This window comes from Pithys albifrons, chromosome 6 (genome assembly GCF_047495875.1).
Source record: "Pithys albifrons albifrons isolate INPA30051 chromosome 6, PitAlb_v1, whole genome shotgun sequence".
Taxonomy (NCBI): domain Eukaryota; kingdom Metazoa; phylum Chordata; class Aves; order Passeriformes; family Thamnophilidae; genus Pithys; species Pithys albifrons.
In genome coordinates this window covers 37,337,706-37,355,624 of record NC_092463.1, presented here as the reverse complement: position 1 = coordinate 37,355,624, position 17,919 = coordinate 37,337,706, and the positions used below count along the sequence as shown (strand labels likewise).

At 45.4% G+C, this 17,919-nt stretch overlaps 2 protein-coding genes across 21 annotated transcripts in view; one reads left to right on the top strand and one right to left on the bottom strand.

The window, feature by feature from the left end:
- NUMB (NUMB endocytic adaptor protein) overlaps nt 1-4,642 on the top strand; it is a 92,232-nt gene extending 87,590 nt beyond the window's left edge. For 13 of the 18 annotated variants that reach the window (XM_071558278.1, XM_071558277.1, XM_071558276.1 and 10 more), the window contains 3 exons: nt 643-792; nt 1,632-1,775; nt 2,682-4,642. In XM_071558278.1, the coding sequence (XP_071414379.1) occupies nt 643-792; nt 1,632-1,775; nt 2,682-3,406 (1,019 nt within the window). In that variant the 3' untranslated portion in view covers nt 3,407-4,642. The remainder of the gene's footprint in view (nt 1-642; nt 793-1,631; nt 1,776-2,681) is intronic. The other 5 variants (XM_071558283.1, XM_071558281.1, XM_071558280.1 and 2 more) reach the window with 2 other exon arrangements.
- The window catches only part of PAPLN (papilin, proteoglycan like sulfated glycoprotein), a 51,584-nt gene continuing 37,217 nt past the window's right edge, over nt 3,553-17,919 (bottom strand). For all 3 annotated transcript variants that reach the window (XM_071558262.1, XM_071558263.1, XM_071558264.1), the window contains 9 exons: nt 16,319-16,970; nt 15,570-15,707; nt 14,044-14,168; nt 13,195-13,333; nt 11,658-11,795; nt 10,904-11,031; nt 10,222-10,330; nt 8,755-8,930; nt 3,553-8,207 (listed from right to left, as the gene is read on the bottom strand). In XM_071558262.1, coding sequence (XP_071414363.1) covers nt 8,032-8,207; nt 8,755-8,930; nt 10,222-10,330; nt 10,904-11,031; nt 11,658-11,795; nt 13,195-13,333; nt 14,044-14,168; nt 15,570-15,707; nt 16,319-16,970 — 1,781 coding nt within the window. In that variant the 3' untranslated portion in view covers nt 3,553-8,031. The remainder of the gene's footprint in view (nt 8,208-8,754; nt 8,931-10,221; nt 10,331-10,903; nt 11,032-11,657; nt 11,796-13,194; nt 13,334-14,043; nt 14,169-15,569; nt 15,708-16,318; nt 16,971-17,919) is intronic.

The following is a 17,919-nucleotide window of genomic DNA, read 5'->3' as shown; positions in this document are numbered from 1 at the left end:
GTTAGCAATAATGAGAACATCTGCAGCTTTACTCCAGATGTTACTTTAGCCACATGATGCTGATACTTGGTTTAAAACTGAGTGTCCATTTTATTTGAGCATTCAGCTTTTGCTTTTATGATTCTAGCACAGGAGCTGGGGATTTCGGCTACTGCTGAACTGGAACGATGAACATTCTAACTCCAGAATTAACTTGCTGCTCTGCATTGCTGTCAGCACATTTAAACTTCATGTAGTTATTGTAGTATGTTGTTGGAACACTTAAATCTATCATAAGTATTTTCCTTTCACAGAGTGCAAATCTTAATACCAAATCCTTTACATGTTTACCACTTTAATACTAAAATATTTATATCTCTGCAAAACATACAGAAAACCCTTTTATTGTCTGCTATGACCATCCTTTAAATTTGGAATGGTGATTTCCTTACCCTCTTGACTTAGTCACAAAGTACACTAATGTGGTGTTCTATTTCAGGTCACATCTTCAATAGTAATTTTTAAAAAAGCTGTCATGCAAATCAGTAGCAGGAACATCCAGGACATTAGGAAGCTAACTATATTTCAATTTCACATTGATATTTGTAAATCGTTTCTGTATCCTTCAAACTTCCAATTAAATGAATTCTGTTTACATTTTAGTCCCTGAGGTAGAAGGGGAAACAGACAGCATTAGTGCCCTGTGCTCTCAGATCACCAGTGCTTTCAGCACACCATCAGAAGATCCTTTCTCTTCAGCCCCCATGACAAAACCAGTGACAGTAGTCGCACCACAGTCTCCTGCCTTTCAAGGTTTGTGATTTCTTTGCCGCGGTCACGCTGGAGTAGGCTTGAATGTACATAATGTTGCTTTCCAGTAACACATGGTCCTAATTTCTTGTGCAAGTCCTGTTACCAGTATTGTGAGTGAATGTGTCATGCTTTATTCATCTTGTCTGTTCAGTTCTATTGTTTTGTTTTTCCCAAAGCGTTCATGCACCTACCACACGATAGTTACCTGTAAAAGGGACTGGCTTTGAGATAATGGCTATTTTAACATTCGCCCTCCTGAACTGCGAAAACCTTACCAATTGTGTGTCATAGGAACCAAATCTCACAAGAGAAACGATTTTGTGCCACCACAATTACTATTTTCCACACAAATTCTTAGATGAGCTGTGGAGAGATGCCAACTGTAGAACTCATAACAGCTGCTAATCTTCATGTCACGGCTATGTTTTTATGCAAGTTGTGTGAAAAAAGAACCACTCCATGTTAAATGTGGTTATTGTTACTTTGTATCTCTGTTCTTCTTTTGTATCTAAAATTAACATACAGTGACTTCTGGTGAGCTGCATCTCTTCCTTATAAAACCAAAAAATTTACCTTCAGTTGGTCATCAGAAATCACGGCTTTTTAAAATACATAAAAATTCACCATCCTACAATTCTCTTAAGTGTCGACTTGGTGAAATGGAGTTTACTACCTTTATTGACTGTCAGTCCTGTTTGTCCAATTTACTCAAACTGCTGTCATGTGGAAGTGTCTAAAATTGTTGTATGTTGATAGTTATGACCTGGCCCACTAATATTGCAGTCATGTGCATGCCTTGCATGAATTAATTGCACTGATGTTGTCTGCTCCCGTTTTAGTTAATGGCACTGCCTCTGCCTTCTGTGTGCTTGCTGCTAAACCATCCCAAGCTGCTGTAGTGTCCACAGCTATGCCAGTTCGTGAAACCAATCCTTGGGCTCATGCTCCTGCTGCTCATACTGGAGCTGCAGCCATGGTCACTGGTAAGATTGGAAGTAGATCCGGTGCATTGCTATAAGAACTTGGATCAAAAGCATAATTGAGCCCTTGAGACAATTGTCAGTGCCACTTAATGGCAAGTGGAAGGAACAGTAACAAAAGCCGGAAGTAGTAGCCTTTTGCACGAGTGGATGGAGGGAAGCGATGAACTCGCTGGTTCTGGGTTTATAACCTGAACTCAGTTTGGCAGCATTTTAGAAAAGTCAGTGCTTAAAAAGGAAGTAATGAAGGTGTGTGTGTGTGTGTGTGTAGGAAGGGGAAAGAATTTGTGTACCAAATGATTTTTGTGTTCTTTCCACTAATATACATAAGGAGGGATTAAGTTGGTTGCTTAAAGGTTTTAGAGGTTCATTTCTCCTGTTTAATAAGTTCAGTCTGTCCTCCAGGCCTTTTCTGCAGTTTTACACTGTGTAAGGTAAGAGCCACTCCACAGAAGAAACTTTGCTAGTGAAATGGTAGGTTCTGCTTGGCCTTGTAAGAGTACTAGACTTTGTCTTTAGAACAGTTTCTTACGGCTTTGTGCTCTAAGTCCACCAGTCTTGAGCTGTACATTCAGAAACTGATACTCCCCTGTAAGAGGAACCAGTGGCTATGGCCTGGATCTTTGCAGCTCTCCTGCGTGCCCTAAAGTCTCAGATGTCTCCTATGAAGAAAAACACCCATAAATCTGCATTTTAGCAAAAGAAGCTCTTGTCTACCTCTTCTTGACAAATGTCTTCCTAGAATGGAACAGTGCATTGGATGCATAAAGGTGCTTCCAGTGTTGGTAGGGTCTTTCAGTCATGGCAGGAAGAGGTCTGTCTGTTCTTGTGTATACCTTCCAACCTTTTTGACTGATAAAAGGGTGAGGAGTGGAAATATCAGTGACTTGCCCATGCTTTCCTTCCCAGGCACTGAATGGAGCAGCACCTCCTCAGGTGCAGCCTCACCAAGTCTCTTCCAAGGAAATCACAGACGTACTCCCTCAGAGGCAGATCGCTGGTTAGAAGAGGTCTCAAAGACTGTGAGAGCTCAGCAGCAGCCAACCTCAGCCCCAGCCCCACAGCCACTGCTCCAGGCTCCTCCATCAGCTCCAGCCTCCCAGTCAGCACCAGCCTTCCCAGTCAGCACCTTCATTGCGCCTCAGCCTGTGCCGGTGGGTGTGGTACCACCCATGCAGCCAGCATTTATTCCAGCTCAGCCCTATGCTGTAGCAAATGGGATGACCTATGCAGCCCCAAGCGTCCCTGTGGTTGGAATCACACCTTCCCAGATGGTAGCCAACGTCTTTGGTACTGCAAGCCACACTCCAGCAGCCCACCCACATCAGTCCCCCAGTCTGGTCAAACAGCAGACGCTCCCTCAGTACGAAAGCAGCAGCAGCAGCAGCGCCACAGCCAGTCCCTTCTTCAACCCTCCCACCCAGCACAACGGCTCCACAGCTTTCAACGGAGTCGACGGTGGGAAATGGGCTGCCGAGGACAAGCATTCCCAGCCTCCCGGCGCTGCTCCACAGGTAGACCCGTTCGAAGCACAGTGGGCAGCACTGGAGAGCAAGGCAAAGCAGCGCACTAATCCCTCCCCAACCAACCCCTTCTCAAGTGATTTACAGAAGACATTTGAGATTGAACTTTAAGCAGTCCTGTGGGGGGTGTGGATAAATTGTACATTAGGATAGAGGGATAAAGGGAGCAAAGGGGACTGTTTCTGATCAGTTTGCTTTGATAATCCCAAAGGTCCCTTTAAATAAAAATGGGTTAGAAAGAGGGAGCACTAGGGGGAGGATATAAACAAACAGAGAATTTAATGTGCAGTTCTTAAAAAGAATCTTGGAGTCACCCCAGTCTGTATTCCCTCCTCACGTGGAAAGCTGGAAGTTGAATGGAGCAAAGAAAGGCACCCAGTCCCAAAGCCTGTTCTGCAGAAACATCAATCATCTCACATGGAAAGGAAGGCAGATTTTTGTACCTGTGTCCTTCTGATGCCCTGCAAGTCCTGGATGTTCCCCCTCAGGGAAAAATAGGGTAGGGTGGGGGATGGATATGGGTGGGATGTTGTCACCTTAGCAAAAGCTAGGTTTGTGGAAAAAGTTGAGCTTCCATTTTGAGTAACAAAGTGAATATTATATGTAAAGAATAAAGTAAAGCCAAAATCTTTATTTTTATGCATTTAGAATATTTTAAATAGTTGGATATTAAAAGCTGTATGAGTTGTAAGTAATCTTGCCAAAGGTTAAAAAAATGGGGGTTGGATGTAAGAAATTGTACATAAGATTGATTTATCTCTGATTCTTATTGTAAGTAATATTGGGGGTGTGGAAAAAGGGGCTCTAGCTTGTTCTTGTATCTGTTCATTGTAAGTAGCATATTGCAACAACAATCACAACCAATAAGTCATTATATTGTAGTTTTAAATAAAGAAAATTAAAGAACAGTATTGTCATGGTTTGAAAACCATGGGGAAAACTTGCTGTTTTTTTATTGGAATCAATCTACGTATTCTATATAGTATGTTTTTTTTCCTTTCATATATTGCTGCAGTTTCTTTATCTTAATCTATTGGTTCTAACACTACTGTGACAACTTACTGTAATCATATCTCTGTCCTGGGACTGCCTGGGAAACCATTTTATGTTTGTCTGTCAGTAGTTCTTAGAGGTTTTTAACTTTGGTTTTATTTTTTCCCACTGATTTGTGAAACTTTGTGGTTAAGGCTGCAGCTGGTCCAGGTTCTGCCTCTGGTGACGTGTGAAAACCATCTCATTTTAACTTTACTTTTAAACTTTGGCCTTACAAGCAAATGTAAGTTATATATATTTGTACTGATGATTTATAATCTGCTTTAACAGAAATAAATGTTGGTGGTAGAAGCACTGTCTGTGAAAGCTTTATTTCCCACCCTGATTCAATTTTCAGCCTTGTACCCCACAACCATTTAAAGCTCTAACATGGACGGCGTTACTGAAAACATCAGATTCTGGGTTTGCTTCACTGTATTTTTCTATCACTGAATATTTACAGAGAGACAAATATGGGGACACTAACATTCAGTAAGGGCAAGGAGGAAAACTCACTTTGTGTTTCTTTCCCATGAGATGATGGTGTATTTTCCCTCCTTTTCTGTTCTTCCAGTGAGCTCATATCTACCCTGTTAGTGTGACTGGTTCTCACTGCATTCTTATGGATACCACTTCAGTTTAGACACAAGGGAAAGTCAGACTCCGTAACCTGAAGGGGAAGAAATGCTCCCTTTGTCTGGCCCTGACACTGGAGCCTGCCAGCAGCTTCCATTTTCAGACGACTACAGTGAGTCTCACAGAGACAGTCTAGAAAACTGCAGCTTTGTACCTTACAGATTCTTACCTGTTTTCCGTAGGATATGAATAGTAATGGAAACACTCTGTATGGAATTTGAGTTGGTATCAATGCTTTTTCAGCTTCCAAAAAGTGAAGAAATATTTGTAGATGTTTATAGTAGAAAATAAGTATATCTTATTCTGTTAGTTTCCTGTCCTTCACAGAAATGCCCCAAGATAGCTGAAAATAGCTCAGTATAGCTGCACCCTTCTGCCCTAGAGATAAGAACTTCCTACAATCAATTGTTTAGGGTAGAAAACCAACATATTGATTCTCAAATTAAAAAAGTAAACATTGAGTCAGGTAACCACTTGACTGCAGAAAGGGAGAAGCTCATCTTGTCAAACAGAAGAAAGGTAAAGACCCATTAATTAACTTTTGCAGTGGTAGTATGTATTTAAATCAGGAAACTGCATGCCTGCTAATCCCACCCTTCTGCCATGGTTATACAGCTGAAAGGAGATCAGAATAAACCCTCCCCTAACCAAAGCACTTCCACTGTTAAAGTCCTGCCCACCAGAATGCAGGGGGCTGTTACAGTCTGCACAAGTCTTGAGAAATTGCTTCCTGGTCCCATCTTGTATAACTATACAACTTAAATATTCTAAAAATAGAACCTCTGACATAATAGAAAGAGATTTTATAGAACTGACTACTTATACTGGGACAAAAGATTGAGACATCCACAATGAACTTCTAGCCGTGCTGCTGAGCAGGTCTGCAGGCCTTGACTACCCCTCAATGCCTGCCACATAGGAACTGAGAGGGCTTGAATAAGACAGGAATTTAAAGAGCCTGTGATTAGTCAGTCCCTTGCTCTCAAAAGACAAAAATCACACTATATATTAAAATACTAAAATATCCTAAATACATAAACAAAAAGGTGCTGGTTTGAGCTGTTAAATGCAAAAACATGTACAAACACAATTTGAAGTTCTCAGGACCATTTCATTGTTCTTAAATAACCAATGATTTCTACTTCAAACCTTAACTGTAACACCTGCCCTGCTTTACAGAAGAGGAAGTTTTCCCTAATCAAATCAAAGGGTCCTAACTGCAAAATATATAGTTTTGTCTTCTCTAGCAAACAAAATCTCTCAGACTTCAGAAAGACCCAGCCCCAAATAGCTGTGTGACTGTCACCTCTTGCTCCTTTACTGGATTGCTTTAGACTTCTGAGTTTGTTCACATCTTTAAGGAGTGTGTCCAATTCTGAAGCCATACCTGTGCTGATGAGAGTGCAATCATCAGGTCAGTAATTCTTATTTTTAGGTCAATCTGAACTGATTTACTGGACGTAGAGTACAAATCAGCTTAGGCTGTCAGCTTGAGGATTTATACCTGTGTATTGCTGCTGCCCTGATGGGTACTGAGTCTGGACTGAAGGAGATGAGAGTGGTGTGAGCACAGCCCTGAATTAGTTGCCATCCGTAGAAGCCTTAAAGTAACACCAGTAGAAGACAAAAGTAAAAAAAAACAATCCACCACCCCCCCACGACCAAAATATCAGCATCTACACACCAATCTCCTAGTTTATAGCTACGTCTATGCAAATAATACATGGGTAATGGTGCTAATTAATACGATCAACCCATCCAAGTCCCAGCAGAGAGTTTGGAATGAGGAACAAAGGGAGTGTCAGGGATGATGCTTCCATAGAACAATACTGTGGAGGCTGTAAAAAATGTTTTTGCTCAGAAATTCCAGTTTGAGATCCTGAAGACTCCCAAGTGCCTTTCCTGGTTTAACAAATCCTGATACAATCTCACCTTCCGCCCTTCTAATTCCTGAGACTTTCCGAGTCTCTTATTCATGCTTGCTGCTACACTGTGTTGGTCTTGAAGTGAAGGATGCTTTTCAGCTACAGCTGATGTGCATCTAGAAGGCCTAGCCTGTCAGGCATCATGCAGAGCCAGACCTTCCCAGACTTAACTGAGACTACAGCAGATCATGGGGAGTTTTATTCTGACAAGTCTAATGCCCCTACACATGTATGTCTATGTGTATATTATTTGTTCCCCCCAAGCTGAAACTCAGTGCAACGCTACCACCAACCCCAGTTTTGCGATAAATTGAACAGCACAGTTCTGGCTTAGAGGAAAAAAATCTTGTTAGGCCTTCCTAGAATGACTGATATTTCAACTGCAGCATCTCAGAACAGCTAAGTGTTGGTATTTTCATCTAAATCACCCCTAACATACAGGAAGGGATAAAAGTGTTTCCTATTTTGTCTTAAGCTTTCTGTGAAGCATTGCTCCTGCATTTCACTCCAAAGCTGACTACAGTCAAGTAGAAACCAGACTGACCCTACTAGAAATTTGTCAAAGGTCTACTGGAATAAAACCGCTACAGTAACATGACATCACAGCTGCATCCCTAGAACTAGTCATCTCCTAGAACCTGAACACTAATTTTATATGCATCAAGCTGTTTCCCATTTAACTGTTTGCATTTAGATGGAAAGTGCTCCCCAGGATTACAAATGTTCATCCCTCATTAGTGCTTTGGTTCAGGCCAACTTCAAACACTTCAGAGATTATTTTTTTTAAGACCACTTCTTTCTCTGGCTTGTAAGAATTGGTGTCTCACTCTTTCATGCTGGTTATCTGCTTTCTCTAGTCACATCATCCTTACTTTCCCAATATTATCATATTCTGTGAATGATAGCAACTACCCTTAAGAGATGGATTAGGTACAGCAAGGCATACAAGGGGAAAAGGAGTTTACAATGAAGTTGAGGGTGGTGGGACTCCCACATTTGAACCTTTACACCCACTACACCCTGATCAATTCACTCTCTTGAGCTCTCCAGCAGGACAGAGCTCCCAGAACAGTTCCACTCAGGGAAAGAATACAGTTCAGACTTCAGCCTTGTCCTGGGTCACCTGTGGCTGTGGGGTGTCTGTCATCCGCGGTGATGTGGCGAGCTGGCCTGCGGGCGGTGGCGAGCACAGCTGGCGCAGCAGAAGCTGGAGTAGTACTCATTGCCACAGAGCTGGGCCTTCAGGATCAGGTCACAGTTGGCGAGGTGGGGCTGGTCCACGCACTCTCTGCTCAAGTCCACAACTTGACTCACAGTAGCTGCAGCCAAGCAAAAGGTGAACCAGGTGTAAATGTATTCTCAGGTTGCTTTTCACTCCCAAAAGGCACAGTATGTTCTGTTTTCTCCACCCCACTAGTTCTAAGGGGATTGTTTTAAATTTAGTCCAACACCAAGAATAAGATGAGGAGTTTCAAGATGAAACTGATACCTCTGATGAGATACAGGAGAGGAATGCGGTTTCTGGGGCTGACCTCCAGAGAAGACACTGCTCTATCTACACTTTGTGTAAAGCCAGCTCAATAGAGGCCACAGTCCAGCTATAAATCTTGCAGCCAACTATTTGGTCAAGCAATTACGGTATTTTGGCCTCAGGATGTTGTTTAGGCTCCCAGTGCCCTGGCTGGGGGCATTTCCACCATTCTGCTTTTCTGCCCAGGGAAAGCAGGGCTCCTTGGGTAACATGACCCAAAGGCTCCTGCTGCTCCCCAAAGCCCAAGGCTGATGGTGGACTGGTGCACACAATGGGCAGACTTATAAGAGACAGGCACTGTGCCAGGAGAAGCAAGAAGGCCAGGCTGTACTCACTGCTAGGGCTGCTCCTCAGCACTTTCACCTCCGTGCTGGCACTGACAGAGTTACTGCTGCTGTAGGCGCTGCATGTGTAGGATCCCTCATCAGCCTCTTGGACATTGCTTATGATCAGGCTTCCATCCTGGGACAGGTGGATGTGATGGCCATCCCCCCGCATAGGGACTCCGTTCCTGTGGTGAAAAACATTTTGTGTCACTATTTCCACCCGTGGGGGCTAAGGAGTTCTTTGTGCTTTTTGGAAACTGGTGTTGTGTGAAAACAGTGAATTTTTACAAATTCAGCAGGAAGGAAGAAGAAACCTTTTGCCACAACCTGTCCCTACAATTGGGTGGTAACACGAGCCTGAGTGAGTCTGCATCTGTTAGCCCACAGTCTGTGTGGGAGGTAGCTCACTGTGTGCTCCCTATAAAGACATTGCCCTTTCCACTAGTACACATTTTTGTGGTTTGAAGGACTAAGAAAAAATCCAATGTGCCTTTCCCTCTCTCCAGGTTGTGGTCTGGCAGTACTTGTTTGGCTGGCATTGATAGCAGCGCATATTGCTTGAGGAGCATATGGGGTAGTGAGCAATGCGCCCTCTTTCCTCTTCCTTGAAAGTTTAAAAAAACACCAAGATTGTGTCTGTTCAGTTCCTCCTGGAATAATTTGTGCCCAGCAGGAAAACTGCCTGAACTATGCACTCCTAGTTACCAATGAAATGAAATATTTTTCACTGGAAAGGGTTTCATTTAGACTCTGAAACGTGCATCACTTTGTTAACTCGAATACCAACCTATGCATGGAAGAAAAGCTCTCTTTGTTAGATGGCCCACTTCAGTCCTCACCCTCAGAGCAGAGGGATTTAAACAATTACCAGTCCACCTCTCTGGATACTTTGTAAGAATGCTCCAAAACAGAACTGATTATTGTCAAACAGGAGAAAAAAATCCACCAAACACTTTCACAAATTCAGTTTCCTGGTAAACAATCAAGAGGACACAACTTTTCACATTAAACACTTTTAGATCTCCTTTGCTTCCACTTGACAGTACATGGAGAGAACTATTGTAGCAGGAAGCTGGGAGAAGAGCTGCTGTTATTGTAGGGGCTAAAATGTTTGTTAGGGTTAGGCAGAGAGGGTTTTATAAAGAGCAACTAAAGGTTCTCCTCTAATTACTCATTTTAGTTCTTGCTATTGTTAGGTTACTAGCTTTCCAGCACAGTCCTTCTGAACTCTATGAAATCTCAGTGTTTGCTTTCCTCCTTATTTGGCTGGAACACGAACTTGATAAACCTGCCCCAACCCACAGGGATCTTGCCCAGGATTTTTTTGGTAACATGCAAGTTGTTTAAGGGTAGGTGACACTAGAGAACTGTGATCTCTGCCATACCTGGCAGGCACCCTGTATTAGTATTTGGAATGTAAATGATGAGGTTTGTGAAGAGAAGGACCAGAAGTTGTTTAGTCTCATTTTTGTTTACCTCGACCACCTTATATTCACGTTGTTGCCAGTCACTGTACAGTGAAGCTGAGCAGTCCCTCCCTCAGGTACTGTGATGCTTGGCAGAAGACCACTGATCCTCAGCTCTCCTAGACCAGAAGAGAAAACAATGCGAGCAGTAAGACATTGCCATGCTGCTCCTGGTAGTAGGAAAAGTCTCACGGGAAAAGTCCAACACAACCCATGATAAGCTGCAAGTCCTTAGGCCTTGAAACAGCATGTTTGGGGCTATGCCACCATTGCTATGCGGAATGTGGATTTCCTAAGGGCTTTGCCCAAGCAAGGGCAAGTAGCAGAGGCCTCAAAGAGCATTTTTCTCCAGTTGGACACCTGCATGTCACATGCACAGAAGAACCATCTCCTCAGTTTCTCTTGCTATTATACCTATTCCACACCAGTGTCCCAGAAACAAGGTCCTGAGAGTCACCTTTCCTGGGCTCTCCATGCCTTTTCCCAGTGCCTAGAGCACCACAGTGTACTAGACACATGCAGATTACCATCAGGGAAAATAACTCACTCTTCCCTTGCCCTCAAGGGCATATTAAACATTAGGTGTGCAGCAAAGAGGCATGGCCAGCCTAGAAACCCATGTTCTCTGCACAGCCCTCCCTGTTTCCCACTGCTGTGCACACGTGCCATGCTTGCCTCCATTCATCCAGTACCTAGAGGTCGGAACAGGACCTGGCGCTGGTCCTGGTCACGTCCATTCGAGGCAATACAGGTAAAGAAGCCGAGGTCTTCAGGGCTGACCCTGCTGATCACCAGGGCCCCATCTGACTGCTGCCTGTGCCTGGGAAACAAAAGCAGAACGTCCCTCAGTCTGCGTTTGGGTCAGGATGGGACTCCAGACAGCAGAGCTGAAGCAGAGCCTTGTGCACGGTTATGTAGTACCACTGAGCAAGGGTTTAGCTGCTCAAATGCTCGAGGGGTTGTAATGCAACCCTTAGTCCTCAAATCCCAGCACTGGTGCTGCAGACCCTGGACAAGCTTGCTGATAGAGCAGGTTTCTGGAAGCAGAGGAGAGCAGCACCAGTAGCTGTGGAAGTTCACTGCAGGCACCCCGGTCTCTGCTGTGAATCTCTGCCCTTGCTCACAGACCAACTGATTTTTGGCAAATTTGCTTGCCACGTGTTCTGTTTCTGCTAACTTTGTAGATGAGCAAATTTCAGCCTTGGCTCCCTTGTAGACCCTGTGTCATAGCTGTTCACTCAAGAGTTCAACGTTCAGATTTTGACCTGTGAGTGAAGCTGGGGCAGGCAAGCAGCACAGACTGGCCCTGGTGGAGGACAGGCTGAACAGTGAGACAGGCTGTGGCTGCATGGCCAGCAGCTCCATTCTCTCAGGGAGGAGTCAGGGAAGGAAAAGAAAGGAGGAGGCTCTTCTCCACATAGCAGTTGGAGCCACCAGGGAGCTCACCTGGGAGAGGAGAGGGGCTGCCCATCTTTGTGCCACTCAATAGTGAGACTGGGCGATGCTTCCACTGTGCAGGGCAGTCTGACTCTCTCCCCAGTTCTGGCCTCCACTACTGTGGGCTCACGCTTATCCATTCTCAACCTGTAAAGTTCACAAGCACAGCAAAAGATGTAGAAACCTCCTTGTTCAGCATCTGATCTTTAGTACAAGGCTTTTTTAATCACAAGCCTTATTCTGTGCCTCCAATAGAAAAGAATGGTCTCTGCTCTCCATCAGAGCTGTGATGCTTGCCATTATCAACATGCAGAAAAGAGCAGAGCCCATCAAATCCTGCTCCAGTTCAGCACTGCTTGGTGCTGTGTTCCTGGCAGCTTAACCCATTACAGACAGCAAGCCTGGTCCTTATAGCAATCCCCAATGTAACAGATGAGGAACCACTAACAATGTGAACACGTGGCAAACAGTATGAAGTCCTGAACCCAGCACCAACAAGCTGCCCCCACAGTGCTTACCAGGTACACAAAAATGAGCTATTTTAGCGTGTGAGAGAGCCCACTGCAATCACCTGACTGCACACAAAGCCCAGGAGCTGGTCATCCACTTCATGCAGCAGAAAGACTGAGGTCAGGCTCTCACAACACCCATCTCCTCATGCTCTTTGCTCTCCTATAAGCTAAGCACCGTTTTAGAAGGGAGCTAAACCACGATGTTTTCAGAATCAAATAAAATGTCACCTCCCCCCACCCCCATTCTCTGACCTGAATTCTTGATCTCCAGAAACAAAACCAAAAAGCCTTAATTCAATGCTCTTAATTCAGTGAATCACTTATTACTGCTTTTAGGCAGAAGCAGCTAAGGAGATTGCTGGGGAGTCCAGCAAATTGGCTGGGTTTTAGGCTGTAAACTCAAAAAAAGGGAGGGGATCAGATCAAGGTCCCATTTAATCTGGAGTCTCAACACGCTGCATTTAAGGCAAAAATAATTTGTCCTCTTTTATTTCTGTGGGGCCTAGAAGCACCAAAAAACCTTACAAGAAGCTACAAAATATGCCAGTATGTGAGGAGATAGGTTTGGGCCAAACTGGTTTGTTCACAAAATTGTTAAAATAAATGGCTGGAAGCTAAAGTAACTAGAACTTTTAAAATATACATATGTCTGTTTTTGCTAGTTAAGCAGTTCCTATTTTCTTTATGTTTTTCAAAGCAGGTTTCTCTTTCTGCCTACACTAACTTGAACAGCTAAGGATGCTGCCCCTGACACTTCTTTTGTTTGAACCTAGCTCCTTTGCTGTCAGCTTCCCTGTGCATCTTTGCTCAGAATCTGCTTCTTTCAAGAGACCCTCGGGGAGGACAGAAGGCAGCTTGTGCCTGGGATCTTCTCCCATTCCCGTTGTCAGCAGTTCAGTACTGCTTGCTTCCCAACTGTGCCCCAGAACAGCTGACCCAGGACCTTTCCAATCTTCAGCTTTTCTACATGAAGAGATGCCATATGGTTCATCAGCTGGTCACAGCGGACAAACTGTTGCTGTGAGTGAACATACCTGTATGTGAATTGCTGATGCACAGGGGAACCAGCTGCCTGTACAACCTTCCTGCCTCTGGATAACTCTCGATGTGGCGGATTTTCCTTGTGAAGAACCCGACCTCTCTCACCCTCTGCCAGAACAGTGCTCTGGTACTCTATTCAAAACAAAATGCCATATGTGAATAAAAGGACACTTCTTATTGTGACCTCTTGCATAGGGTTTCTATGAGCTTGGGAGAGAGCTTGCTGAAATGAAGCCAAAGAGCCCTTCAGCCATCTGTTTTCTGGCTGACTAGTGCAGTAAACCTGCACTGTCTACTAATGAGAGTCACAGACCTGCAGGCAAGCAATTTTAGACTCCTTTCTGTCCTCTGTCAGTGAGCATGTTGCAACATCCCTTAGGCCACAATGCCTTCTGCCCCAGTTGCCATTGCTGTGGCAAAGTACATTTCAGAGATTGAAGGCTACAGGGTGCCTTGCTGGCCCATCTTTTAAGGCTGGTAATTTTTTTCTCTTTCTGAAATAAGGCACATTTTTCAGAAGGGGGAACCATTTGTTACCTAGCAGGACCTGGTTGGGCAAAATACAAAACATAAATGCACCTGCACTTATGTTTTGGATCAGGAGGCAGCTGCTGGCTCTCAGGGATGATGACATGATTGCTGGGCTAGCAAATGGGGCAGGCAAGCCACAACTCCAGTTATGGGGTGGCACTGCCAGGGAGGAAGTGCTTTAGGGTGAAGACTTTTTCATGAGGCAACACTGAGAGGCCCTGATGCCTCCACACTCCCTCTTGGCAGCAGTCAATGACTATTAAGGAGGATTCCTGAGCTATCTCTCTGGTCTTAAGCAGAAGATAACTCACCTGTGACCTGTAACTGGATCTGCCAGCTCTCTGTCCTCCTGTCAGAAGTGAGGCATGTGTACGTCCCAGCATCCTCTGGCTTGACATGGCTGATCACTAAGGAGCTGTCAGACTGGTAGGTGTGCCTGCAACACGGGCAAGGATTGACTGTCTCCGCCTGGCCACGGATAGCAACTGGCCAGGGCAGAGCAGCCCCTCGTGTTGATGTTACATAAACCATCACCATGTAGTGCCCTCCCTGGCTTACTAAAAAACAAAACCCAGCTGACCACAGAGGGGTCACAGGCAGGGGAAATAACTGTGCCAGGCAGGAGGTCAGAAGCAGAGAAGAAACTGAGATGGGAAAACAGGGAACTTGCTTTCAGTAACCCTCTCCCTTGAGGAGGCAAACTGCTGTTCCAGGGAGGAGCTTGAGCCCCAGCAGTCAACTGCAAACAGAAAAGCATAACTGGGCTTTTCTTAACTGTGATTTTCAGAATACAAAGGGACTGATTGGCTTCAAACCCTTTCTGGAAACAGACTTCCCAGGAAAAATAAGTTTAGAAGTAGTCAAAAAAAATTATGTGCCAGAAATTTCCAGCCACAGGAACTCTGGGTTATTAGGCTGTAAGTTTTACTCCAGGCTACTGACTTAGTGCTGCCTCAAGAAGAATCCAAGAGAGACAACATTTCCCTGCATCTCTACCCTCATGTCAACTTCCACCAGTGCCTTGTTACGGGACAGCACTTGCTGTGCCCCATAACTCTAGCCAGCATCTCATTACTGGTGCAGACTGTGTCTGTTTCTGCTATGCACAGGGCAGGTGGACAGTTCATGCTCTTATGTCAATACATGGGCTTTTTTATACCTTAAAGAAAAAGGATGAATAATGTCTGCCAGTTTTGGCTGGGATAGTGTTAATTTTCACAATAGCTAGTATATGACTCTGTTTTGGATTTGTGCTGAAAACAGTGTTGATGTTTTCATTACTGCTAAACAGTGTTTACACTAATTTAAGGCTTTTTCTGCTTCTCACCACACCCCATCAGCCAGTGGGCTGGCGGTGCACAAGAATTTTGGAGGGGACATGGCTGGGACAGCTGACTCTGACAGACAAAAGGAATATTCCATACCACATGACAACAGGCTTAGCATGTAAAACCAGGGGAAGGAGGATGAAGGAGTGGCTGTTCAGAGAGCTGTTGTTTGTCTTCCCAAGTTACTGTTATATGTGATGGAGCCCTGCTTTCCTGAGGATGGGTGAACAGCTGTCTGCACACAGGAAGTGGTGAATGAATTCCTTGTTTTGCTTTGCTTTCACCTGTGGCTTTTTCATTACCCTTTAAACTGTCTTTATTTCAGTCCACGAGTTTTCTCACTTTTACCCTTCTGATTGTCTCCCCATCCCACTGGGGATGAGTGAATGGCTGCATGGGGCTTAGTTGCCAGCTGGGATGAAACCATGACAATCCTTTTTGGATTGCATATTTGGAACTCTGCCCAACAAGGAGCCCATCTGCTCTACAGTGAAGGGAGCTGTGCTCACCTGTCAGAGAAGACTGGTCGGCTGTTCTTCATCCACTCCACTCTGGAGAGCGGGGACATGCCTCTTTTGCAGACCAGCTGGATGTTTTGTCCCACAACTGCTGTCACAAGAGAGGGCTTGTCTTCCTCCAGGATTGTTCTGAAAGAGAAAGTGATTCTATTGGGACTTCAGCTGCCCTCCAATCTGACTCTTGATGAGTTACAACTATAGGACAAAGCAGGACAGGCTGCCCTTTCTCCCCGAAGATAGTCCTGCAAGGCCTCTCTTCTGAATGAACAAGGTTCAGCTCAGCAGATCAAGTGCAGACATGTTTAGATCTAGCTCTGTGCATTCCTGATTTTCAGGGTAACACTGTCTGGATCCTGACCCAAACTCTGCATCTTCAAAGTCTTCCCTAGAACAACCCATTGCTCCTCCATGCAGTGAGGAGATAAAGGCTCTGAAGTCAGAGAACCAGCTAAATTTGTTGGTCAGAACAAAAACAAATCTACGGATTCTCATTTACAGTGTAAGAAGGCCTCCCAGACACAGACTTCAGGATTCTGCAGTCTTTTCACACACCGTAATTCAGTGCTGTCAGAGACCAGGGAGAGTGCAAGGAAAAAGACAACAGGTAATTCCAAGACCAGAATAACATTAACTTGATTTACCAAGGGGCCACATGTATAGCTAATCCATCACATGGTATTCCCAGATAGCTGGTCCCAGTGGGGCAACACTCACTTCAGAGGAAGCTGAAAAATCATCACCTGCGCAGATCCTGTGCTGGGAACAAGTCTGCAGATTCCTGGTGCCCAAATCCCTCCGTCATGGAAACATCTGCTTCAAAAGCCTGACGCCACTGCTTGCCTTCACGAGGCAGCACCTGCTGGCCACTGCTGCTCTGCCTCTCTGAGGGCCCGGGCACTGCTCTTTCCCACAAGTGCAGCCGGCTCAGGCTGTCCAACCTGCTTTGCCGTGTGTTCCCGCGCTGGCTCTCCAGCATACCAGTCCCTGGCAAGGACTCTGGCAGCACCTCCCTTTTCCAGCTATCTTGTCTGTGGCTGTCTTGTGTGGGGGATGAAGCACCATAAGTTCTCCCTTCTTGGCTGTGACTTGCAGACTGTCTTGTGGGTGATTGCTGCCGACCCCGAGCATCCCCTGTATGAGAGTGGGAGCCAGTCTTCTGGTGCTGCAGGGGTCCTGTGCCAGAAGAAGGCTGGTGCTCCAGACGACTGACTGCCTTGGAGTTGTGGCACATTCTCATGCACTCCTCCTCTGAGGCAAAGTTGTTTTTATTGCCATGACAGCTGCCATACCAAAAGCGGTTGCACTTGCCAACAACACTCACAAAGTACCAGCGAGTGGTCCAGTTCGTGCAGGGGCCATGAGCACTGGGCAGCAGGCACACCACAGGGTACACTGCAAAAAAGAGCAGAACTGAGGGAGATGTGAGGGTCACAAAGCACAGAAGTTCAGGTGTTTCAAGCCACCTACTTACATGACCTGATGGCCCTGTGGGCAGAGGGCAGGTGAGAAAGTAGGACAACTGGGTTTTGCACCCAGGTCTGCTCTGAAACTGGCCAGCTGCTCACATGTTTCTTTTTGCCTCAGTTTTGCCTCTGATGGAAGAAGAACCATCCTCAGAGATATTTCTGAATCTAGGTACTAGACAGATGCTTTACAGCCTTGACTGGGGAATTGTGCAACTGCAAGGTTGCCTCTGGGCCTTCCCTTTCCTGGCTGCCATTCGCACATTTCCAGCCCACAAAGCAAGAGGATTAGACCCAGTTGTGAAGATTCATGCAGTACACAACAACCCCCTTCCCGCTCCACACTGATATAGAGGAGCACAACCCAGTGTGCCTCAAACCCAGCATTATGTTCTGAGTCACATGCTGACAAACACAGGAGACAGGGCTCTGACTGAAGGGTACTTTGCCAAGCTGTGGTTCAACAAAGAGGATCCAGAGGGCTCTCCCCTTCCCCACAGGGTTGGCCACCAAGTAACACCTGTGCTGCAGACACAGGGCAAGGCAATACAGCAGCAATGTAGCTGCAGAGGGTACAGCTGGGAACTAAAGGAACAGAGATGCTTTTGCCCAGCAGTTCTAGTGCCCTCAGAGTGCCAGCAGGCACTGGATTGAACTTTGCTGAATAAAGGCATGCACAAAGGCCTGAGCAACCCCTCCATCCTCATGTAGCTCTCCATTCATCCTTGCCCATGAGCTGCCTGAAGGCTGTGCATGGCCCTAATTCCTCAGAAGGACCATACTTCTTCTAAACCTGGTAAGTGATTTGGAGCACATCAGGCTGTATTGGGGTGTCTTCTCAGGATCAAACAGCCCTCCAGTAGTCCTATAGACTACCA